A 26,074-nucleotide genomic window follows, 5' to 3' on the forward strand; every position below is an offset into this window, starting at 1 on the left:
GCACAAGCTATTTTGCAGTAGCTTATCTAAGTGTGAGCAAATGAATGCAACATTTGGAAGAGTGATACGTTATTAACTCTAATTGACTCCTCTTCAACACTATACATCCACTGTCACCTTCTCTTGGGCTCATGCTAGTACACGCTCCCTAAATCATTCTTGTCACTGTCCCTATTCTAACACGTTACGTGTCACCACACACTGTTAACAAATGTGATAAAAGCACCTCAATCGAGAATATCAGGTATGGCGTCTGCTTATGTGTGTTTTTGTCTGTTAAGGTGTGATCCAGCAGACTGCGTCTCTTGTGCCGAACTTTACAGGTGTGAAAGTAAAAGAAAGAATGGATTCTTTTACAGACGTTGCAGCTTTTGATCAGTTATTAGTTTAACAACATATGCAAATGCACCCCCCCCCCTTTGGAAAAAAAAATAAGGAAGGTCTTTAGTTGACAGGTTGATATGTGATTAAACAGCAATTAGAGTGCTGAAAATAAGTGTCAGCAGTAGGTCAAGCATTGAGCGGCACTGCTAAAAGGTAGCAGATTACTGAGCAAAAACCATTCCAGGCAAAGGCCAGAAACGAGACGCAAAACAAATTAGAGATGTGAAGGGGGGAAAAGGCTTGGCACCGAGTTCTAGGGAACGCAGAACAACAGCGGCTTCTGCGGTAGGCTGACTGACAAAAACCAGACATTAGTTTTTCAGCAAACCACCATCAAACAGAAATATCTCGGCGCTTCCAGTCTTTCATGTGTTTTACACACATTTAAAGTTCTAACATTGGGAGCGCAGAGTGCCACAGCTGACTGCTATGAAGCTAACCTTTAGTGGCCCCTGTCCAGGTTTAAACAATCTGCCTCTAGTGTCCTCCCCACCCCACACCTATGCTGCCCTTTAAGTTAAAAGTACATTGACAGCATCTCCCTGCCTCTTTGCCAAACACATCCACACCAACAAACACACACAAACATACAGACAGAAACATAAAAGGGATCACACTTATTCTGGTGCAGATGGCAGATGGCCCAGTCCCTATAATCTCCTTTGATGCTGCAGTGGGCAGCAGCTCCTGAACATCTATGAAGCCAAAGCCTCAACAAAACTTGAGCTACTTTTTTTCCTTTAACTGACCCCAATTGCAAAGGAGCTGTTAGCTGTCAAACCTGGTTAAGAGTGTCTTAACTGGGGAAGAGTGAAGGGCACGGATTTGTCTACCTCTATTTCAGCTTCCTGTTTTCTCTTTTTTTGTCATTTTATGTCCTCAGACAGATGTTTTAGCATTTTACATCAATGAAAAAAAAGTAAACTTATCTTTTTTGCTTCTTTCTTTGCGAAAGCTAAAAGGGTGAACCTTCAAGGGCTCATATATTGAAGCCACAGATGGTGGAAGGTGGGCTAAGAGGCTTAGATTTCTTCAAAGAGCTCACCTTAATTATTGTCAGTTAAAAAAAGAGGGGGTATTTTCACTGATTGACCATATGCTGCAGGTTTATTCTGAAATATGAAAGTAAAACCTAAAACAGTTTGAAAATGAAAAAAGGTGTTTCAGTAACAAATTCATCACATCCAGAAAAACAAAACAAGTGAAATTTTTACAATTTTTTTAGCAATAATACTTTCTTTTCTGCCACAATTACTGATCTTCATTTAATTTTTTTCCACCCACATTTCCTGAATTTTCTTCTTTTTAATAAGTACATTGTCCTTAATAACTTTTTCCCCTCAAAAACCTTGTGGACTCTTATCTGAGATCAGCTGTTAGAGGAGTCTTCCTGTTCAATCCGTTTTAATTTTGTAAATAAAAAATAAGAGTGAATAAAAAGAAAAAAAGAAAAAAGTGATTGTGTGATTAGAGAGAACATTTCTGGGCTGTTGGGTTGTGTATTATCATTTGAGGGCTTTGGAGGATAATCATCACTGAGATTTGCTCACGTTTCCAGCAGGTCTGCTGAGATGTACGTAGCTAATGGGATTTGGCTTTTTTTCCTCTCCCTCTCCCATGGCGTTATGGAGCTGGCAGCTGAACTTGAACAGAGGCGCATGGTGCTGAGTCGTGCACTGGACTATTTCAAGACTGAAATGCGATTGTTTTAATACTTTAATCCACCTGTCCTTGGCATTCAGGATGTTGCAGAAGTCTCCTAATTATTTCAGTGCCCTCTATATCCTTCTATGCTGAAATAGAGCAGAGACAGCGTTTCTTTACAAATACATTTTTCCATGATTTTTTTTTTTTTTCCGGGAAAGCAGATTTTCTTTTCTGGATGATATAACTGAGCACGTTCTAAATCTCAACCTCAGGAAATGCACATCCTAATTGAAGTTTTAAAAATGCATACATGAAGAGGATGTGGAATACCCCGAATCATTTTCTAGAGCAAACTATTTAACAGCCAGAATTCTTTAAATTGTTCCAGGTTGCAAAAACGATAGAAAGCAAACACAAATGTTTTCATTTAATTAAAAAGGCCTCTTCTGGCTGGACCCTCCCCAAGCTCGCTGCCGTTTTGCAACCCCCCAGTGCACACACATCCATAGACACACAAACATTACATATAATGAAGATTTTTTTTTTTTTAAACTTGCAGCCATTTAAGTGAAATACAACTTTTTTTTAGTATTATATTTGAACAGCTCTCTAACAATACTGGAAAAAGTGGGGGTCCATGCAGACTTGTGTTTGTTGTGGGACACCAGTCATGTGAGTGTGAATGACTGATACCTTGTTGGTGGAGGAGGAGGTGGTGGTGGTGGTGGGGTTGATAGTAATGCATGTTGATGGTCTTAGCAATATTTTATTTCGGAAACAGGGGCCTCATTAACTGTAGCCTTCATCAGGCTGGGAGAAGTGGACACATTAGGGGTCTGTAGGAAGTTAAGAGCAGAGCAGAAAAGTGCATTAGGGAGGCCTGGGGAGACACGCTCTCTTCCCCTTCATTCCACTTCCACCTTCAGAGCTTTTCTATATCTTAATGTATCTTTCAGAGGAATTTGGATAGAGGTCAATAATTATGCTCCCTAAATTATTCAGTTAGAAGTCTTTTGTAATTGCGCGTTTTAGAGCTCATACATTCATAACATTGTTTATTGTACTACTTGTGGGACACAATTAGGAGTCTTTTCCTAACTTTAGAGGATGGGAAATTATTCTTTGAATCAGCTGTCAAAACCAAATGCATGAAATTCACCTTCTGACAGGGGTCATTTGTTAAGTTCAGACGGAGAGTCTGGGGTGCCGGGACACTGCAGCCAGCCATCCGCTCTGTGAGAATGTTTCGTTTGGGACACAAGCCTGTTATTCTTGTTATGTCAAGAAGAGTGTTTTTTTTGCAAGGGTAGCAGAAAAAAAAAAAACTTTGCAAACTTTCCCCACAAAGCCAGTAGCCGCATATAATAACACAACGCGTCCTTTGTCAGTACTCATTATGAACACGTTATTGAAAACACCAAATAATTATTCTGCGTCTTGTTACTGGGTCTAATATTTAAATTTAACTAGTTGGAAGAGGCATTGACAAGTGCTGGGATTTTAGACATACTTGTCAGGAACTCCTGTCCGTGTTATTCTGAGTACTTTGTGTTACTGCAGTTTTGTGTTGCAAAAAAACAGCCTGAACAGTGGAGCTGTGCTGGAGTGAGAGGAGGACTGCAATTACTGTCTGGCAATTCATCTAGTCAGTGCATAAAATAGTGTTTATCCAGTCACCCGTGTTTCTGTCGTGGCTGAGGGAGGGGAGGGTCATGTTTTGCACAACTGAGACAGCCGGGGCAATCAGAAAAAGAATCGTGACTCTCAAACATTTAGGCTTTCTTTTTCTTCCCTTCCTCCCTCTTTCAGGTTTTGGAGTCGGTGCCTCAGAGCCCTCAGACACACCCAAGTTAATTTTTCAGCCCCCCTAGTTTAGAAGCCTGAAAGATCATTTGGGGAACAAAAAAAAGTAATGTTGCATCATTTGTTGGACACGTTAAAAACATGGCGGCTTTCGTATCAACATTTCAGGGAGCAGCTCAGGCACATTGTCTGCACATGAGGAGCTTGATGAGATTAGCCTCCAAATGCCCCTCACTCCACCGTCCCGTCCAGCCAGACTCATGTGCCAAATGGGTATGTTAGTGCTTTCTCATACGCTGAGCGTGGTTATCAGGTTCTGAAGCTCCATGTGCACGAGGCCCTGTTTCCCAGCACACGGTTTAGCTGGATTGTCTGCGTCAGGAAGCGCACATCCCAGTAACGGAGGCTACCTCCCCTTGGCTTCAGGTCAGGGTGACACCGGGCAGGGTAAAGCGGGGTGGGGGGTGGGGTCCATCTATCTATCTATCACCCCCCAGCCTGCCCCTCCCTCAAAATGAATAAAAATTGGAAAACAACAAGCAAGCTCTGCCTAATACAAGAACACTTGCAATATGCTGATGTTTTCTTTTGCACACTGTGTTTGCTAAATTGCCTTTGACTGCGTGCATCAGTAATGAAACTTTATGTCCTTGTGGAGAGGGCAGCAAGTCCGTTCCAGTTAGGACCAGGACCATCTCTCCTGTCTAGCTTTTGTATTGTATTTTTTTTCTTCTTCTTCCTAATACATGGCCTTATGAATAAATGAAGCCCATGAAGTCATTTTTTCCATATTTGTGTAAATTGCTTTAAAAGCATTTTATCATGTCATAAAAAAGTGCAATTGATCTGCTGGGCTTAGCCCATTGGACAGCTGTGTGTTTTGTTAATGGCCACTTTGCTCCAAGCAGCTTATTAAAAAATTTATATAGAAATGCTAAAATTGCATAAATTATTTATATACAGTAAGCATTTTTTTGTTTTAGTCAGCCAGAGAGGGGCTGTTATCAGTATGGAAATTTACCATGGTATATTATCTGCTGAAAAATCGTAATATATCTGCCGAGACACATATGTGTCCTCCTCACTGCACCCCCACACATGCAGAGGCGCAGAAAAAAAAAAAAGTATATATTTTTTGATGACTTCGTTTCAGCAACCACGGAATGTCACCCATATCCTGGTTGATTGTACTTTCGAGTTTTATGATGTTTTTCCATTGATTTGTTTCCCCGGCGCAGCTGCCGACCTCTATTGAGGGACGAACGTAATCAGCGCTGACGCAAATTAGATGGTTATTCGTTTTGAAAATTGACAGAAAAACAATAAAAAAGATGAAATGCTCCCAAATCAATAGATATAATGAAATTCAAATAATCCGAGAGATGAGGTCTCCATGGCAACTGATAATGTGGAAAAGAAAACAATTTAATAAAGGACAGACACGCTTTGAAAACAGATTGGGGGGGTGGCTGTAAAGAGGAGAGGAGCAGCAGAGGAAGGAGAGGAGGTGGGGAGATGGAGGGATAGTGAGAGGAAGACAGGGAGGAGACGTGTGTGTGTGTGTGTGTGGGGGGGGGGGGGGGGGTGTTTGTGGTTCCTCTATAGCTTGTTTCCCCCCAGCGTGTGAAGGATCTGTGTCTGTCCCAAGGACACTGGAATAATTAGAAAAGCTTTCAGGCCAGAAAGTGCAGATTCAGGTTTTAATACACAAAATTATTTCAGGGGCAGTGAATCGGAAAACCATTTGTTGGTGACCTTCCTGATAGCCCCCCCCCCCCCCCTTCCCCCCATCCCCGGTACGGGGCAAGATGGAGGCTATATGGAAGCACTGCCTGAGTTATGGCATATTTGTGTTTTTATAGAGGCAGGGGGAATGGAGTTGGGGATGTAGGGAGGGGGAGGGATAAATGTTCGTGACTGGTTGTGTTTTTGGTGCATGTGTGTATGAAGGAGGGGGGGGGTCATGGTGAAAGCTTCATGTTTGTGTCTGTATGTTTGGGGGGGGGGTTGGCAAGAGTTGGGGCAGACGGAGAAAAAACAAAGACAAAAAAGTCAAGCAGAAAGAAAAGAGGGAAGTTGCAGATCGGGGTGTATTTACAGATCAGTTGTCAAAAGGAGCCATTTATGGGGAATGCGCCCGCTCCCGCGCCGTGACAGGCAGGGTACCTGTTTAAAAGCAAAAGACAACTATGAAGCAGAGGTAGTCAAACACAGGCTTTTCTGTTGAAGACAGACAGAGCACAGGGTGGCGAGGGAACGAGTGGGTGTTAAGTGACTTCATTTGTAGTCTATTTAAGGTATGTTTTACTTGTCCTTGTGCTGCTGCTCCTCCAACATTTAATAAAGGGGCTTCGTTCTAGTAAGCACAACAAGGGAATAATGGTTGAGTGCATCACTCCTATTTCCTGTAAATACAAATGACTTTTTTCATCTGCCTAAAAACCTCGATTTGATTTCACTATTGCTGTCAAGGGAGATTCGCCAATGATGCAAACAGTGATAAGAGTCACTCAAAAGTGCAACTGTTTCCCTCATTGGCTTATCAAGCTATTAAGTGACCAGACTTTCTGGTGCTTTTTTTTTTTCTTTAACATCCGTGTCCTGATCCTTTAACATCCTAATTTCTTTATCACTCTTTGCCAACATTTTGAAGGCGTTAAATCCGTCTCTGTGAAGTGTCATTTTTGTGCCATTGGCAAGTTTTGTTTGCCCTCAAATAAATGTGGTCCACCCTTTGTTCAAATGATACCAAGTCCAGTTCCGGGATAACGTGCCTTTAGAGCAGATACTCCTATCCTGTTCCAGGGAGCAATAAATGGAAAAACAGGTCCTCAAACTGACATGCCCTGATAGTTGCTGTTTTGATCCCTCGACAACCTGATGACTAATTTTTTTGTATATTATTAAGTATCAAAAAACTGAATATAAAAAAGGATAGACAGTCAATCTTAATTTTTGTGGTTTTACTTCTCTGCTGGACTTATCACAATTTTAAGTTTTTAATAAGGATTTATTTTTACTTTTTCATGTTTGATTGAGTTGTTTGCACACACAAGCTCATCGTACTTTTTAAACAAGTTTATCTTAATACATCTTAAAGTCCCAAATCTTTTGATCTGTTGTAAAAGTGTTTCCATTATTCCAGTTTTAATTATAATTAGCCAAAAATCAAAAAACCTGTGTTGTTTTCTAGGGCATAGTTTCTGCAGAGCTGCAGGAGTTCATTAGATCTTTGCCTCTGAGTAGTGGGCAGGACCATTGGCACAGAGTAAGCCTGCCACCTTTTCCCATCATCTCTTTTTTTAAACTCTCTCTTGCTAGCTTACAGCCCCTCACGACTCCAACCTAACATTGCCGGTGGAACAAAAATGGTGAGCAACATCAGAGCTATCCACTTCAGTTTTGAGCCACGTGCTAGCTTGTTGTCTACAAGTGGATGGATGCATCACAATGGAGCAATTTTTTTGTCTTCTCCTGATTTGCAACACTTTGAATATGGAAATACTCAGATTTGCTATTTTAAGCTTAATTGTCTTTATACTGTATATGTCCTGCATAATCAGAAAAATGCTGCAAGAACACACCCGAAAAAAAATTTTCATCAGAGTCTTTAAAAGAAGAGTCTTTAAAGAGAACTAACATCCTTGAGTGGGGCAGATAATATTCCTTAGTGCTGCTTTTGCAATGTGAAAAGTGACCCACAAGTAGAATAGAAACTAGAAATTCCCCACGGTGCCCTGGCTGAGAGCCTTCAAATATAACATGCAAGTGTCAATGAAGACAGTTTTCTTTTTTTTAAATTAAAAAAAACAACAGACTAGAAAGCCGAAATGCAAGACCCGATAGGCATCTGCTGTGAGTCTGTGCATATCTGTGTTTCTGTTCAGTTTGTGCACATGCGCACTGCCACACACACACACACACACACTCAGAGCGTAAAGCACATGTTATCACTGTCAACGGCAGCAGTAGCAAACGGCAGCAGTTGTTCTGTGCGTGTCTGTGTGGCGTACGAAAGAAAGTGCTCGCCCACAAACACCCTCTGTATCTCTGTTTCTCTTGCTGCTGGCTCTGTGAGAAACACTGTAAGTCAATCTGTGTGCTCATATGGCTTTGTGTGTGTGCGTGTGTGTACTGTACCACACTTGAGGAGCCCGAGCAAAGCCAAACTGCACAGAGCTGAGTGGGGCTGGAAAGGGCCGAGGGCCAGCCTCTGCTGCACACCGCCCACTTTACACCTGTCTTTCTGTCTGTCTGTGCTCCGCGCGGGGCTCTCATTGTAGCAGTGACAGGAGGGCGCCCGTTAAGTGGCCTGTGTGTGCATTTTGTTCCCCCCCGTGTGACTGTGGGGTGGAGAAGGGCGATGAAGGACCCCTACTGGTAAAGTGGGTAAACTCGCACAGCCTCGACATCTGTGAGGAAGGGAGAGGGGAGGGTAAGGAGGGATAGACAGCAAGAGAAGAGGACAGACAGAGTGGGAAAGAGGAAAGGAGTAAGAAGGAGAGAGGGAGAGAGGGGGAGCCGAGTGTTGGCAGAGTGCATTTGTGGAGAAAATGCCTTGCTTCGTGGAGAGAATTCTTCCAGGGCAGGAGGGAGAGGTGAGACAGAGCGCTAAGGGCAGTTTGCTGCCAGGTAAGACTCTCACATACACACACCTTCCTCCCCCTTCACTCACACACACACACACTCTCAGGAGTTGAGTGTTATGTCGCGAACGGGTTTGCTACTATTTGCAGTTGGCATGAGTCAGGCACGCATGTGTAGTGATGTGGTAGGTGGTGTCAAAGTGAGCGGGTGTGAGAGTCAGGAAACAGCAGGTGAACTGTTTGTTTTCTGGAAACTATTTCATAGTTTTTATTTACAAATGCAAATTTGCAGCGATAGTTCTCCGAATGTTGCCAACCGGTTTGTTTTAACTTCACCTGTCTGTCACTTGTTCAAAAGTTTTGCATCTGATGCGTGAGGCCTCCGTCCAACACGCGGTTCCCACCACTGCATTTTGCACTTAAATATCTGGGGTGGAAAGAAAAAAAAGTTTTGTTTCTAAAATTTTACATAGTTTTGATTACTTTTACTTTTTTTAAAATTATTAGTAAATTTTAACTATTTTGGCGTTTGTGTACTAGCATTTTTTTGTGCAATATTGCCAATAAATATTAATTTTGCATATTTAGAAATTAGCTAAAACTTGAGCAAAATATGGGTTTAAATAGAGCAGTGGTTGTTTTTACTGAATTAAAAATACAAAGTAGTTTAAGTGATTGTCAATTTTCCAAAATTTATGAATGCACACATCTCACAGCTTTAAAAAAGATGTAGGCAGCTAAACTCCTTTGCTCAATGTTGAGTGCACATATTCACATCTGATATGAGGTCATGTGTGGTATAACTTAAGACTGATCTTCCCGTTCAGATATAGATGCTTTGATGGAAAAGGTTTGTAGTTGGAGGGATTTTCCACTCTACTGATGTAAACAGCGTCTGTGGAAAACAGAGTAAAGAGTCTTTTTTTTTCCCCTCATGGATACACATTTCTGAGAGGAATAATCCTCCTTGTGTACAATTAGATTTTCTCCTTTTAGTTAAATAAATACTCTGTCTGCGAACATAAACACAGATTTACATGAGGCCCTGTGGGTGTCTGCCTCTCAGCCTGGGCCTGAGATTTCTTGTCGAGGCAGAAGTTGGCTGACTCCAACTCCTCTCTTGCTGTTTATTTGTTTTTAGAACAAATGGAACCAGCAGAGTGAGAGGTGAAATCAGAATTGAATTTGGCTTGCGTTACCGTGGTGATCTGGCAACCGCTCCCATGTCCCATAGGGCTGCTTTGGTTGCAGCGTGCCGGGCGTGTGTTTATTATTTAACTGATGTGCAATGCATGCTACTGGTCTGTGTGCATGCGTGTGCATGTGTGCTTGTGTGTGCAGTTCCATCCTTGAGTTGTGAGTCTTGGTAGCTGCATTCACAAGAGAGACATTTTACTAAGCAGACATTTCCCCCTCTGTTTTCACTCTGACCATGTAGGAGATTGATGACTGAATTGTGGAGTACATGTTAACAGTAACTGGTGATTTATGAAGATACTTAGGGTAAGTGAGGCCGCACAGGCTTGAGGGGAAGAAAAAGATATAGCCTTTTAAGTTGATGCAAAAATATTTCCTTTTTAAGTAATAATTGTTATTACTACTGCAGGAGTTTGGAAAGAGGGTTGACTTAAACTTGGATGTGCACAATGGACAATGCTAAGCTTTTCCTTTTCCGTTGGCTGTCTCCCTCCTCCTGCTCCTCCTCTGTGTCTTGCCTTTTAAATTCTGCTTAACATGGAAAACTATTTGCAAGAACAGAAATCAGAAAGAAATGATAAACATTTAGGCACAGATAAATCTGAGAGGAGCTGAATCCAAATATTTCTGCAGGCAAAAAAATAAAAAATAACACTGTTTTTGTGGTTAAACCACAGTGGAAAACTTTTCTTGGATGAACCCTTGCACTGCAACAAGTGCACTGTGTGTTTTGGCAAGCATCATTACCCAGAGATCCCTCAGAAAATCTGTATGCAATTTTAGAAGAATCAGATTCTTTCCCTTTCCTTGGCTTCCTGAACGTGCTCGATATTCTGCACAAAAAGCAGAATCCTCTTCAATTCAAATATAAGATTCCGTCCACTTGGATTTGATTTATTGCATTTTGAAGAAATAAAGCAATTTTAAGGAAATATTGAACGGCGCTTCCTCTGGAAGAAGAATGGCTTTCATTTTTTTAAAGGCACCTCTTAGACTGAGTGAAATGTTTCCCCTGTTCGCTCAGGGACAACTTTATTTCTTACCAGGGATTTAACACTCACTCAGTCCCCTCATAAATACAGCGTCCCTCAGCCCTTTGCGGGCCATAACTCATACACTAACTCTCTTGCTAACTAAACTCATATAGCAGAGCCAACACTTGTTTGTCTTTTACCTCAGCCATTCACCCCTCACTCTTCCTCTCGGTCTCCTTTCCTCCCCTGTGCTGATTTATACATGACAGAATCTTCTCTGACTACCGCCTCGCAAGCTCCTGCGCTGATCTCCTCATCCCACTAGAGGAGTAGGTTTTAGGGAGAAATGTGCATTTAAATATGAGCCAGCCTAATCTGCTTTAGGCTATTTAGAGTGAGCCTAATGCTCCAAGAATGAGTGAGAACAACACAGGGGAAAATGCGGACATCCCTCTCAGCGTGTCACAACACAGCTCAGGTCTCCAAAGAACCAAGCAAGTCTTTGATTTGCTGATGAAAATCTCTCTGTAAGGCAAAGAGCGTAAAATTGGTTCTTTCAAAGCACCTGTTGAAGCCCCAGTCTTCTAAGAAGAGGGCTTGTGTGAGCTTTGTCTGTCGCCTCTCTGCCTTTACGGCACCAACATGAGGAATTTGTACGTTTTACATCTTTTTTTTTCCAGCGGCGCAGTATAAAACAAACCAGCAGCAGCTGATAAATCTTGAAGGCGTTTAAGTTTCAGATGCAAGTGCTCAGGTGGGGTATTACAGCTTTTAGTGATCTGGAGCCGGCTGGCATTCGGGGAGGAGACGGCCTTTCTGGCTTGGTTCCCGTCCTGGTTGTTAACAGTCTGTGGGTACCTTCTGTTCTCTCTCTTTGCTCCCTTTGGCCCAACACTGGCAATTCCTCAAGCATCTGAAGAGCCTCTGAAGTCAAAATCGTCCATTTTGATGTCTCATGGCGGCAGCCTGCGTTTTGTTGTCTTTGCGTCTGAAAACACATACCCTGCTTGGAGGAATTACCCTCAGAACTTGTTGGTGTCAGACAGGGGAGGAGGGTCTCAGTGCTATCATACCCCCCCACCCCCACCCCCTTCCAGATTTCCCTGTTATGCTTACTGTCCGTCCTCTCTTTTTGATCTTACCATCAAATCTTTCCCGTTTTTTTTGAGTGACGTTTACCCCAGAGCAGCTTGGGAAAAGGAAGTCTGAAGAAGACGTTTGAGAAAATGCGCCCGAGCAAGCCATCACCTTTGATAAAACCATAGCTCCAGTGGGAGTGGAAGAAGAAAGCCAAGGAGTAAGAGCATTGTTGGTAATGAAAAATGCCATGAAAGAGCGAGCTTGTCTCTGATCTCGCCTTGTTACAACTGCAACATATAGTAGAAATGATACTGCAGTGGCACATCAACTATTTCTCAGTTGCTGTACAAGATGAACGATCCAAACTCTGCAAACCAAGCAAACCTTTTGCTGTGTCACCAGTATGTGAAAAATAAAAACTAGTAAGGACTTTGACAGGACTGTATAAAAGAAAAGAGATGATGGCACAGAGAGGAAGAAATGTTAGCTTTAGTAATTACAACCTCCACAAAGAAGCAGTGGAGAGGACAGTGAGGCAAGCAAGTGCAGGAAGGAGGCCCCGTGTACAGATAATGACGGGGTTTCACTGTGGCTCTGACAGTGTGAATCTCAGAGCGCTCCACACTGAGTGTCTTTGGTTTTGTTTACATCTTACAGTAAGCAGCTGATTTAAAAACCTCTGGGGTGTATGAAGGTTGCGCTACAACTCTTGTTCTTCCCGGAAGAACAGTTTTTTGCAGTCCTGACAGTCCGCAACCTCTCTTTCATTCTTCCCAAACCTGCGCCAAAGGGAAGATGAAAAAGGAAAACAGAAGGAGCTGAACTTTGTGCTTCTCTTCGTCTTTTCCCTTTTTGAAGTTGTGAGACATTCATTTAAGCATCATTGCTCACAGACACCCAACCCAGAAGAAGGTGTTATGAATATGCAACAACACAGCATATGGCAGCAGTAGCACTGGGACTAGGTGTGTCCAGAAGGTAGAGTGCTACCAATGCATTATTCTTCATTCAAATTACCAGAGTAAGAATGCAGCAGGGAGCTGCGAGGTGTTTGCTGTGTCTTCAGACGGGGCAAGCAGAGGAGGAGCGCGGTTCATGCGAAACAGCAGGAATGAAAGAGCTGTGATGAGCACAGTTGTTGGGCATCTGAGTTTACTTAATTTGACTGAATTTTTTTCCCCCTTTTTTTTGGCAGGTTCAAACTCAGCACAGTCACTGACATGAGTGTGATTAAAAGCGATATTTCTGACACATTAGGATGCGCACAGGAAGTAACCTCCTCTAAAGCGTTCATTATTAGATGCATGACAGACCTGAATATTTATAAAATATGTTTTAATAATTAATAGCAGCAATCTGCTCCCGTAATTCATCAGATTTGCACTTCAACAGAGTATCCGTTTTCACTTTAAAATAATAATAAGAAGAATATTAATGTTGCAGAAATGTAAAACGGGCAGCTGGTTGCACCGCAAATAGGCAAGCACTGTGTTCACTTCTGAGGCTTTTCTTTAACCTGACACTTTCTAAAATAAAATTAAATTGTCGGTCGTCTACACTGCCTGTGCCGCTTAAAACTCTCACTTGTTTGTGCCACGGAGCTAAAAAGCTTCTCACAAATGTGGCAAGTCATGAAAAATATAGATGCAGGAAACAAAGTGGGTTTGGTGTAGAATGCAAAAGTGGCTGCTGTGTTTTTTTTTTATCAAAAGCAAATTTATTTGTTTGAGTCAACTAAGCCGCACTTCCTTCTGTATACTGAGACCTAAAATAGATAGCATTCTTCTTTTTTTTTTTCTTGTAAAGCGGCTTTTCTTTATGCGTTGTACACCCTCCCACCCCCCACCCCCTTTATTTTGAGTGATGTGCTATCACACCTTCAGTCACGGCACATTCCTTGCTCTGCCAAACTTCCAGAAACATGAATGTTCCTGTTTTAGGTGAAAACTGCCACTTTTAGTTCTGCCTGCAGTTCAGGGCAAAATTTCTCTTTGACACTCAACATTGTCCCCCTGCAACCGACACAACAACAGACTGATTCAGAATCAGTATACCGTGAGTTTGTGAAAGTGTCACATTGTGAGGGAAACTGACGTGAGCTGCAGCCACTAGAATGCAGAAGGAGGACTCGCAGCACACCACCATGCCGTCTCTGCAAACATGTACACCATACAATGGCACATGCTGGCTCCAACCTCCTAACATACAGTACATGTTTACAGTTAAATGTGCACCTGCCCACATTTCCTCAACCACAAGGATGCATAGAAGACGCTTTAAACATGTCTTGAGTGATCACAGACCGCGTCTGCACTTCCATCCTGCCTGTCAGAAAAGTAGCACAAAGCAAACTGCAGTCCTTACAGAAGGGTCGCAGCCACAGGGCCTAAAAAAAATCAAAATCCCTCGAGCAAAGACGGCATACTCTCATCACTTCCTCTCTCAGCCCTAAAAAAAACGTATCAACGTTAAATTCTGCTGCGTGAGGTTAAGAAGTTCAGAAAATAATAACAAGCCTTTGTTTCTTCTTTCTTTTGAGATGTAAAAAAGCAACCAAAGATGGGATTTTAACAAGTACCTCTGACTCAGTCTTGTTCATGTAAAGTCAAAAAGACTAAAGTCTGTCAGGCAGAGCAAATGTTTTAATGGTAGCCAGGGATCGATGTTGTCAGAGCAGACTTCCTGTCTGCAAATGCATATGTCTTTGGGTTAATGTCACCCCTTTGTTTCTTTTCAAGGAAAGAGAAAGGAGAAAAAGAGGTGGAGTGTGTGCAGGGGGGGGGGGGCTGCAAACATGCCAAACTAAGCTGAATTTAGGGAAATTGCTTGAAAAACATTGACTTGCACTCTCACTCGTCTCTGAGAAACAAATTTGAAATGTAACCTTGGAAATCAATTAAGAAATCCCCCTGGAGTTGGACAAAAAAAACAAGGGTAAGGTCCACCCTACTTTTTCCTTTTCCCCCCTCCCTGCTTGTCTTTTCCTTCCCACCACTTAAGAGAGACTTGGTTCTGCACATCAGAAGTCCGCTTTGTGTGAGAAGGCTTTGTCAGCAGGAGCGTTACTTAATTTTTTTAACAGCAGAAGGCCCTATATGCTGTCAAAATGTCTTAGGAGTCTTATTAAAGAAATGCCACAGCTCATTTCCTTGTAATGCAATTCATATGCTGGTGAAAGGGGGCATGTCTAAAGATCTAAACAGCTTTGCTTTTTAGGCTTCACATTAGGGGTTATCTGTGAGGGCTTGTCATTGATTGACATTATCTGGCCTGACAGGGCCTCATATCAAGGTTAACCTCATGGACAGAAGTACCAGCCACATGGACGAACACGCTGTTTCACCCAAACTCAAATAAGGCACAACTTCCTGTGGAGACGTGCTCCGTACGTGTGCCAGCTTCGCTTGTGTGTAAAGCAGGTGAAGATTTCCAGACTTAATTGATAACTAATGGAGCAGCATGTGCTGAGTTTACCCTGGAGGGCTGGTACCGTGAGTGTGTGTGTGCATCCTGTGGCGAGATAGACGGCCCGATCCTAGTAAAGGGGCGATTGTGATGGTGGAGGGGGGGGACTCAGAAGTTTAACTTCTGGATTCAGGTAAATTCAATTTGGCCTCAAAGATAATAAGCTGGAGTGATTCTCATCAGTCTGTCTGGCCTCATAGACGAGCTAGCTGTGTTCCTCACTACTGTAAAGTGTCCAACTGACACTGGATGAGCACTACACACATACACACACACACACACAAATCTCCCCCTCTGCCTCCCAACAAGCCACTAAGGCAAAAAGAGATCCCCGTGACCAAAATACAACTGAAGCAGTTAATCTGTACAGATATTAGCTCAAGGGCCCTTGAGAGGTGCACCACAGAGCCCCTTTGCCACTGTACTATACACTGCCATGATCCTGCACAAGCACATCAACCGTGGGGGGAGAGACACAGGGGTCGTCTGCTCATTTACCATGCCGGTTGGCTTATCAAATTGCACTCCTGGTGTCATGAAACTGAGCGTGAGTCTCCAAACAAAGCTGCAAGAATAAATTTCCCTTGTTTCAGCCTGCAGAGACATGGGACTATGTGCAGTTTTTTTTTTTTTTTAAAGCAAAGTTCCTTCCTTCTGTTGCACACTTACAGATGAAGCCATCATGCGGTGCCAGCTGCAAGTACAGATTTGATGTACAATTTTAACTAGTTGGCCATGTGTCCTATCTATTACCCTAAGCAGCAAACTGAATAAAAGTTGACTGTTTTGGTACGCTGCTGTCAGAACGCTTCTCGTCATACACATCAAAAAAAATTTTCCTCCCTCAGACCATTTTTGATTGCTTGTCCTCTGCTCTGGAAAACACCATAATTACCCTGTTTGTAATGAAGCCGAGGGGCGTATTTGTCCTTAGATCTCAACTTTCCTGCCTGATTGCCCTCAAGTTCAGTGTCTTTCCTCCTCCATCTGTGGCTGAAATATACATTGTTTTCTTCAGCTATTGTTTTGTACGGTGGGTGAGCGTGTTACAAGGGCCGTTTGTGTCTGCCTTTGTCCTGTAGTGTCTTGTTTGCTTCTTTTTTCCCCGTTGCGGAGCAGTGTGACAGGAGCGTGGTGCTTGGGTGAGGGCTCGTGTTTGATAACAGCCTGAACAGAAGTAAAAAAAAGTCCAAGCGGGTTCTCCAAGGTCAGCAGCAGCAGAAAGAGAACAGTATGCAGGCTCACTGCATGAATTAAAAATAAACTTTACTGATTAAAAAAAGAAAGCCAAGATTACCTGATAGGTAGATCTGATTCATAATATAACAGGTTTCATGTAAGAACAAAACAAGGTGAGGTTACAGCAGTCAATGTTGCTTCTCTTTCTAAATGTCTGCATGCTGTATGTATTGGCCTGTTTGCGCACATGTACAGTAAGTCCACAGCATTGATCTGGTGCTGAAACCTCAAAAATCCAATAGAAATCCAGTGGTTAAAAACAGAACAAAGGGTGACAGATTGACGCTGGTGGCAGTTTCCTGGGTGCATGCTCTCTTTCTCTCTACATGCCTGAATCATTTCCTATCATTGCTGTAGTTTCTATCATCTGTGAAGTACAGTGTGAGAGTCCTGTTTCAGAGAAGATCTCCACCAACCCACTTTTGACTACTCTTTTGACACAGATCAACGTATCATTTCATCTCATCAGAACTGAGTTTTATGACAGTCATAAGTTGGTTTTGGTTCCTTTTTTTTCACATTGACTCACCGTACAAACAATGTGGCTTTTGTACTTTGCCTGCTCTGCTATCTTTTTATGAAAATAAGCAGAAGGCTTCGGACAGCTGTCCTCTTTTACGTGCCTTTATTGTCCTTTTCTTTTAATCCCTTTTGTTTCCCTTCCTCTACCTGGAAAACCTGCCAAGTGAGTAGAGCTCCAAAGTGGATCAGGGAGAGGCGGATTTAGATTTAAGGTGAGGAAGGCTAATTCCGAGTCCCAGCAAAATCTGTTTATTCAAGAAGACTCTGAGGGACAAAAAGTGCCAGTAGACTCATATTCTCCCCATATTTTTTTGCCTAAGATCACCTGCTGTAGTCTCTGCACACTTTAATGCTCCTTAACAGCACGCTTTTTTTGTGCCACCCCATACCCCCATCTATCAACTAGTTGGCAATGGCATTGTTTTTAATCATCAGAAGCTAAAATTCTAAATTATTATTATCGCTTCTGATGTGGCAATTAAAACTTCAGGTCAGAGGCACAACGAGCGGTGATCAGCAGCCGAGCAGAGAAGTTTTAATTAGACGATCAGAACCATTAATGCACAAAAAAGGTGTGCGCTGGGAAATTAACGGGAACGTCTTAATCAGGGTTAGCGACTCCGAAGAGGAGTCAAGTGAACAGAGAGCAAAAAACAAATCATTTCCGCACCACTGGGACAAAACTCAATTAAATATGCATGCAGAAAAATGGAAATTTCTCAGCAACCGCTGCACCAACTGTTAGAAGACTGTGGCAAAATCTCGTGTTGAGGTCGGCGACCTGCTTATTGTTATTCTTTTGTAATAAAAATGAGAGATGGACCAGATGCTGGGTGCTGTGGCAAAGATGTCCATCAGTGGCTTTCCGCTTGACTTCCTTGTGGCTGTCACATTTCCTCTGCCATGACACAGAAGGAGAGAAAAAGCGAAACATTTTACTTTTGCAAAGTATAAAATAAGAAAAAATCCACGTGGATTTGGAATTTTCTTACAACATGCATGCGCACACTTTTTCCTCAATCCACTCAAGAGTTGGAAGCAAAACGGGCCCACACCGGGAGCCTTTTCAATATCTCTTCCTGAGGTTAATACAGTTATATCCAGACTCTTTATTTGAAATTTCAAGGAGTTTCAATACAGTAACTCTGGGTTGAATATTGTAAAATAATCCTGAGCTGAACAGACATCTCACAGACCTTGTTTGTCTTAATTAACTTGAGATATTGCAGGGGGGGTTTGTCCCTGTGTCAGTCATGTAGGAACTCAGCAGGAATCTACAACAGACCCTGTTTCTGTGTTTGATTAGTTGAATAGATAAGCTTCAGCTTAAACAGGTAATATCTACCTCTCTTACGTACGACCCCTCCTGTGCTCCTTTACAAACTGAAGCACTGCAGGGAATATGTGTTTTTATGGGCCATTGCTGCTTCCTGAAATGAGTTATTTGGCCTTCTGCATGATGTACATTTCGCACAAATGGACTTATCTGCATGTAAGGCACCTGCAATGATGTACGTGGGAGAAGTCTTAACCCTGTCCTTCGCAGTCATTGCTAACGTGCACATCTTTTACCCAAAGCAGGCTTGATTGCAGTCTGCGCACGTTCACACAAATAATGCACTCCCAACAGCGTTATTAGGATTTGAAACACCCCTTGATTGGGCATGATATCATTCTGGCACACAAACAGACAGTGTGCATCAAAATCCAAAAAAAAGACCTGTGGTGCTCAGAGCTGTGGAATTGTTGTCAGTGTGGACGGCTGGATGACACAAGCTGACTCATGCAGCTCTGAGGAGAAACAGGGCCTCAAAAAGCCTTTTTGCTCTGATGCTCTTATTTTTCACTGAAGATGAAAAAGAACCTGACCCAGTTGTGATGAATTTCAAAACAGTTTAATGACTTTTTCCTCATGTTTTAGCCTTATACAGACACTATGTGTCTCTTTGTGCTCCTGCACTGTTTCCCGTAAAAGTAATGTCACTGTTAACATAAGCAGTCAGAAAAAATTACTTTCAGCTTTGTGTTCAAACTGAAACCCTCAGATTTTTTTCCAACTCCCAGTGCTTACAGAGGTGTCTCTTTTTTGACAATTAGCACACCGGGCTAAAACAAAGAGTAAATAGTGTCCAATGCGTGTGACAGCGTTGTTTTTCTTTTTGATATTCATTAATAAGGCAGAACACTCGCTGGACTCTCAGAGAGGTGGGAGTGTTGGTCCCGAGGGGGAAAGTTGTTCTTTCATGTAGGTCCCTACAGATTTTATCTCATTGTACGCTATCATGCACACAAATGACTTGAGGTAAACAACTTACTGTTACCATAGCGATCCTTATTGTAAGCAAATGCAAAAAGCTGCCGTGAACAGAAACTCAGAGCGTAAATGATAAGTCAGACCATTTGAACCACAGCATATTCTTTCTCAAGAAGGATATTTAAACATTCTTTTCTGTCTATTTTGAATATATATTGTTAGGGACTGTTATATACCAGGTCCATTCATGCTCACAGCTGCTAACGGAAAATGTATAGATAAATAGGGCAGGGACGGAAAAAAAACAGTGCAGGGGTCATTTCCTACAACGAGCTTGAAGTTACAGCACAAAGGAAACAGGTAGTTAAAGCATGAAATAATGAGCGGGGTGAATGAAAAATGGGGATCACTCAAATGATCCTGATCTTTTTTTAGACAGTGTTTCTGAGATAAAAAAACAAAAAAACAACTTTAAATTTGTGTCTTCAGCTGAACTTATTTTCTTAATTGCTATCTTCCAAATGCTGACCCTTTCACCCCGCCTTCAATTGTCTAAAACCAAAATGTAAAATAATGTGGCTGTGATATACGGCCTCCTAAAACGGCATAATTCCTGAAGTCATTGTTTCAGAGCGGAAGGCCACAGTGTAAATACAGTAACCGAGAAAGCATGTGTGGGTAAGACGGGGTTCATTGTCTGGCGACGGGGTGATCTGTAAACTCCTGCAAATTGCATATCCTCTAATGATTCCACAGCTTTGCAAAAGAAAATGAAAACAGGATTTTATGTTGCTTCCATGTGATTTACATAATGCCGGCAATGGCTCACACATGATTGTGCTTGGCTTTATGGCTGCTGGGAAATGAAGAGCCTCGTACTCATTGATATAGAGAGCGAAAAGACTCTTCAAGATAGAACTTTGTTACCTCTGATTTCACACGTTTTTCTAAGCTGGAACAGTATTGTGATTTATTGTAACATGATCTTGTTGGGGGTACAACATGGAACACACTTGGGATCAAGGCAAATGTGACTCTTGTCACAGAGTCAAAGCTGCAGAAAAAAAAAAGAAAATGTTTGTTTTTAACCCCAGTTATTCTACTGCTTTTTTTAGGATTGTAATAAAAGTGTATTGCTCAATGATGCCTACTTCTCGCTTTCTGAGAAGTTATACATTAACAGCAGGCAAAATTCCTTCAGAAGGTGAACTTTGATGGCTCTGGAAATAAATTGAAAGGTAACAGAGTGCAGTTTCTGCCCTAAAAAGGCAGCTCTGGATATGGAATGCCACAAGCAGCTGTTCCTGCCTCATCAGAGGACATGTTATAAAGATAGCCCCTCTTGGGGTGAAATAATGCCACCCATTCCTACCCCAAAGCACACTATCATGTGCTATTGTTCAAAGAGCTTCCAGCTGGGGAAAATGCTTTTCCCTGCTGCCATGCCATGGTGTGAAAAAATAAAAACAAAATAAAAAGATATATATATAAGTAACCCCTTCAAGCAGCTTTTAATTTTTATCTTTCCGAATTGCCCATATGAAAAACAAAATGCCCCCAAGAGCTCAGCCTTTTTGCTCCAGATTTTGACGGCTTAAGTACTGTGCAGCCCTCCCACTCTGTGTCCGGACCACAGCCTCTTGAGGTGAGAGGGGAGATAACATTTCACATTGTCTGTGTAAGGCTTTCATGTGAGGGATTATGTAGCCCTGTTCTTGCTTCTTCTAGGGGGTCTGATACATATCTGCTTGTGGTTTCTGCTACATGTGCTTTTTTGCTCTTCAATTTTCCACCTCCGTATTTTAAGGCTGACCAAAAACTGTGACTTAAAAGTCATCCAGTGTACAGTATGTCTGTGTGTCTTTCCAGTCTCCTGCTGTTGCTGTTAAGTGCTTTCAGGTGGTATTAATAGCTGTGACCACTGCTGTCTTTGGCAGTTAGTTTTTTTCCATTGTGATGTTGAAAATCAGTTGAAGTCAAAGGGTTGGACAAGCTGGTTAAACTCGGATTCCGAGAGCACTCCTGTTAAGGTGTAAAGAGACAAAAATGGTTATTTAGAGAGAAGTTAATTGTAATTATTTTTTTCTTTTTGTCTTTCTTCATCAGCTGAAAGGACTTTTTGCACTGAAACGACCTCAGGAAAATCCAAGATGGCTGCCAAAAGGAAAGGTGGCCTAAAACTCAATGCTATCTGTGCCAAGCTGAGCCGCCAAGTGGTGTTCGAAAGCAGCTCCCTGAACGCAGAGGGAGACCAGAGTGTGGCAGAAAACAGTGAGCGCGGCAGCTCCCACTACGATGACAATGAGACCAACTTCCCAGAGAGCCTGAGCCTAAGTCAGAGCCTGGAAGAGGATCAGAAGAGACGCGAGGCCATTGAAAAGTGGGTCAATGGAGAGTACGGTGATGAACCACCGGCTCCTGACGACGAGCAGGAGCATGAACTCAAAGCCAGCACTGACGAAGATGGCCCTCCCGAGGGGGTGTACATGGTGCAGCCTAAAGGCTGCAGTGATGAGGAGGACAATTCTGAGGAGCCTGAGGTTCCTGTGGGCTCTCAGGATGGCACTTATCACAACGACAAAGAAGCTGAAGACAGGCCTGCAAAAGATGACAACTACACGCCATCAACTGAAACCCAGAGTCGCCAAGCAACTTTCTCCTCTCCAGGTACTTTTTCTCCTCCTCTTCAAACCTGTGTCTGTCTGTCCTCTGTGAAGCAGCACAACCTCTGCCCTTTAGAGAATTCCACTCAAAGGGGACAAAGGCTTAGAAAGCAGGATGGTGACACGACTACATCAACATCAGCTTAAGTGTGCCCCGTTTTTTGAAAGAGATGCTCTAGAGTTACATTATGAATAGCCAGTGACTTTATTACTCTAAATAGAGATTCAACTTGCAGGCCAGGAGGGGAAAACAGGAATTTGAAGGTGGTTAGCTGTACAGAATAAATTCATAAATGGAAAAGGCTCGCAGCATTCGACATTTATGCATTCTCGCAGCAGCTGAGGGCCAAGAGCACATGCTGGGGCCAGGCTAAGCTTCATATTACATCCAGGATTACACACTGACTCTTTGATTTTTCTCTAAGCTCACTAAACTTTGCTTCAAGCTCCTCTATTACATAGAGAAGTCTTCCACTCTTTTATTTTTTCTGCCGCTTTCAAGTCCAAAAGATACAAATTCTTTTGCCAAAATAAGTTTAAAAAAAAGGGGGGGAAGTTGTTCTCTAACAGAAAAACTACAGTTTAACATCCTGGCATTGACATAAGTGACTCACAAAAAACCTTTGTTTATTTATGGCAAGATGTTCTCCGTGTCTGTGAGAGATTATCAGATAGATAAAACTGGCAGAGGGCATGTGTTAACTGCACAAAATAAACAGCACTTTCTTTAAGATCATGCTGTTTAAGGTTGTTACATTTTAGACCCTTAAAACTTTACTCAGATGAAGTAGAAAGAGTGAATAAAAGCAAACAACAAGGAACAAACTTATGTCATAAATAGGGACAGTTTGTGTTTAAATCTGGGAAATCAAAGAATTTTTCAGGTGAAACCGGTTGTTCTGGTACAAAAACGAGTTTTGCTAAGTGTTTGCTCATTTTAGTTTAACAGTTTTTTGCGCTTTCTTCTTTCAGTCACGTAATCATGCTTTCTTTTATGCTTTTCTGTTTTGTTTTTTTTGAGGAGGGGGTTAACTCTACACGCCTGTGATGATGTTCCTCTCGCCACACATAGAATGTGAGGTGGCTTTTTCTTAGAAAAAGGTTAGAGTCTGATCTCAGTGGGGAATGACAGTGCTCTGAAGGTGTAATTTTGTCATTTTGTTTATTTTAAGGCCATGAAAAACAAGCGTTCTGTAAATACGTGGAAGGAGGTTGTATCAGACATGCCCCTTCTCTTGTGTTGGCTCACTCACCGCTTTAAATCTCCCAACAAAGGCCGCATTTGAAGACTGAAGGGAGAACACACTCTGAACCAGCTGCATATCTTTTCTTCAGAGCTCCTGTCCCCCCCCCCTCTTTTTTTTTGTTTGTTGCTCTTTGTTGATTGTAACTAGGGCATCGATATTGCAATGTTTTTTTCTCAGCTCGCAGTTAAAACACTTTTTCCCCCTTCCCTCTTTCTCTTTTTTTTTCTTTCTCACTGCTGTCTTTCAAAGGCTGATGTGGAGTGCACATAATTATGCATATAAACATAGTGGCTTAATTATCTCTCACAACATCAGTGACAATGTAATTAACAAACATTGCAAGATCAATGAGAGAAACTGCGACCTTCAAAACATTTAACTCCTCACATTGAGGCATCGTGCAGATTTTCTATCAGTGCAAAACCCCAGAATACTTTTCCAAGATAATTTAGATGTCACATTAGAGCCCTCATAAGCCAGTCAATGGAAAAAAGCAATGAATAAAAAGTGTGTAAGCAAAGACAGAAGATGCTTGGAACGACGGATCAAACAGGCTTGACCATGACTTCCATTTGCAATTCCGGGTTCACACTAAAAGGTTATTGTTCATTTCAAGCTATTTCAAAACTCCCTCTATTTACTGCCTGTTAATTAACTAAGCAAACAATGAGGAAGTTTGATGCCCCCCTGCCTGCCTCCTTTTTTTGTGACAAATTACATTAAACAAATGCAAATAAAGTCATTTATTCATAGCAACTCTTTATTACCTCAGCACTGTCCATTTAAACGAAACACACTCAAACTAATTCACTGATATGAACATTGTTTTAAGCCTTCGTTCAAATGATTGGACTTTATAAAACAGCCGCTTTACTCAACAAATGTATCGATGAAGCTGCTGCAGCTTATTAAATACGAAATGATGTGCTCCACGCTGAATATTTGTGCTTCTGGGCTGACACGCTTTAGAAGGCATTCGGACTCCATATATAGGCTCCAGCTTGCATCTTTATCATCAGCAACACCTCTGCCTCTCATTCCAGTGAGCAGTGTAGCCACGATGGCCATGTTTGGTCAGCAAATGGAGATATAATACCCATCTGTTATCATATCTTGGAGGGAAAATGTGGCCTAATTGCCTCAAATATAGACAGGGCAGGTCTGCGTCGCGTGTTGAATTTTGCTTGACTGAAGTGTCAAGATTAGGAGCCACTTGCTTGTAGATTTTTTCCAGTGTCACCAGAGAGAGTGCAGATAGAAATGTCAGACGTGTTAGCTAACAGAAGAGAAACGGGTGAAGGTTAAGGGGAAAAAAACAAAAGAAAGAAAGAGAGGAATATTTATTTATTTCTTCATTCATTTAATCTAAGACAGTGGGTGGCAACAAGAGGTGGGGAGGCCAAATGCACGGCTTTCCCACCTGGTGTCACATGACATCATTAAGAAGCAGACAGATAGCGGCTGAGCAGAAAACTCATTTACATGGTGTTTTAGAAAGGTTATCTCTTGTCGGTCCCAGCCATAATCCCTTCAAGTCCAATCATTTGTCTTTCATTTCCAGTACATCGCATGCCCCAGCTAATTTCTGATAATAATATGATGATAATACCACCAACAAATAGGAAAAAAGGGATGCTGCACGCACACGGCACACACTACTTGACTACTCGATTTGCAATTGACTTTGACTCTGAAATTATAAATGTTTTCATACATCAACCATGCACTAAGTAAGAACAGGTAGAATTTACTTTATAGATGTGATTAAACAAAGGGAATTATTTTACTTTTTAATGCATTTTTTTTCTTTTTCACTGAACTTTTTACTTGGAATTTGTGTCTCAGCATGTCTTGTATGAAACCCACCACGGTGACCCAGAATGATATACTGTGACACGAGATGCTTTTACAAAAATAGAGGCCGTTAAATCTGGTAAGGCATAAGATTTAAAATAAAATACTTTCCCATTTTTAAATGGGCTTTCTAGTTTGTTTTTCATTTGATCTACCAGAAGCAGCTAAGGGAGGCATCAACTTAAATGTAGGATGAGGCATTGTGCTGTGCAGTAAACAAATACATGCACACAGTCAACTGTGGTTTCAGTACATGTGAAAACAGCGGATTTGACAAACCGATCTGTGGCAAACATGTTGCTTTTTCCTCTCAAACACCTGATCTATTTCTCTTACATTTTTCATGCCACTTCGATCCACCAGATACTCTTTCATACTGTTCTAGAGCAGAGGAACAGCCCCTACTTGGTGAATGGAAATTTGGGGGATTATTTTACATGCTGCGTAGAAGATGTGAAGAGCAGGACCCAGTGACTGATTTAGCAATAACTGAGAAATATGAGACAAGAGCAGAAATATTTGTGTATTAATTACCTCCAATAGTAGCTGGTATTGCCGCCGAGCAGCTCACATGTACTTAAGTGAGGAAACCAGCGATAAAAATGTGTTTGGACCTTGTCCCTTTGACACTGCCAAGCCTGAGACTAAAGGTTTTTACATGACCCATCTTTAATGATCATATTATGAATTACCAGCTTATCTGTGTTGTGAAGTCCAGCTGAATATGGAAAGTCCGAGAACGAAACAAAAATATATTTTCTACTTCTTATCCAAGCATTCTTTTAAATTTCTTTTCATTTCATTTATTTTTTATTTTTCTTTACACAAACTGAACCAATTCTTTGCACCTTCCTATACATTCTGACACACCTGGATTCTTTAAGAAGTTGCCTAGTTTAATAGGTTATTGTTAAATTAAAATAAAATATAGAATAAGTTAAGTTAAATATAATTTAATAAATGTCAAAAAAATAACATGCATGTAAAAAATGCATGCATGTTTTTAGTTAAGTGTTAGGTATGGAATTATTTAAACATCCTTACATTTTTAAATTAACTAACAATGAGAATTTCTAAAAATGACCTGCGAGAAGTGCTCATATTTTATTCATACAGCATTAACTAAACCATCTTTTCTATGATTTGCTTAGAAATGTTT

At 41.7% G+C, this 26,074-nt stretch overlaps 1 protein-coding gene across 12 annotated transcripts in view; it reads left to right on the plus strand.

Annotated features, from left to right (window-relative positions):
• The window catches only part of casz1 (castor zinc finger 1), a 180,634-nt gene that overhangs the window by 126,610 nt on the left and 27,950 nt on the right, over positions 1–26,074 (plus strand). For 8 of the 12 annotated variants that reach the window (XM_078950757.1, XM_078950758.1, XM_078950759.1 and 5 more), the window contains one exon: positions 21,258–21,818. In XM_078950757.1, the coding sequence (XP_078806883.1) occupies positions 21,302–21,818 (517 nt within the window). In that variant the 5' untranslated portion in view covers positions 21,258–21,301. Of the gene's footprint in view, positions 1–8,126; positions 8,467–21,257; positions 21,819–26,074 lie in introns of those variants that run through there. The other 4 variants (XM_011476950.4, XM_011476957.4, XM_011476951.4 and 1 more) reach the window with 2 other exon arrangements.

Source organism: Oryzias latipes, chromosome 7, assembly GCF_053564925.1.
Source record: "Oryzias latipes strain Hd-rR chromosome 7, Olatipes_Hd-rR_3.1".
Lineage (NCBI taxonomy): Eukaryota > Metazoa > Chordata > Actinopteri > Beloniformes > Adrianichthyidae > Oryzias > Oryzias latipes.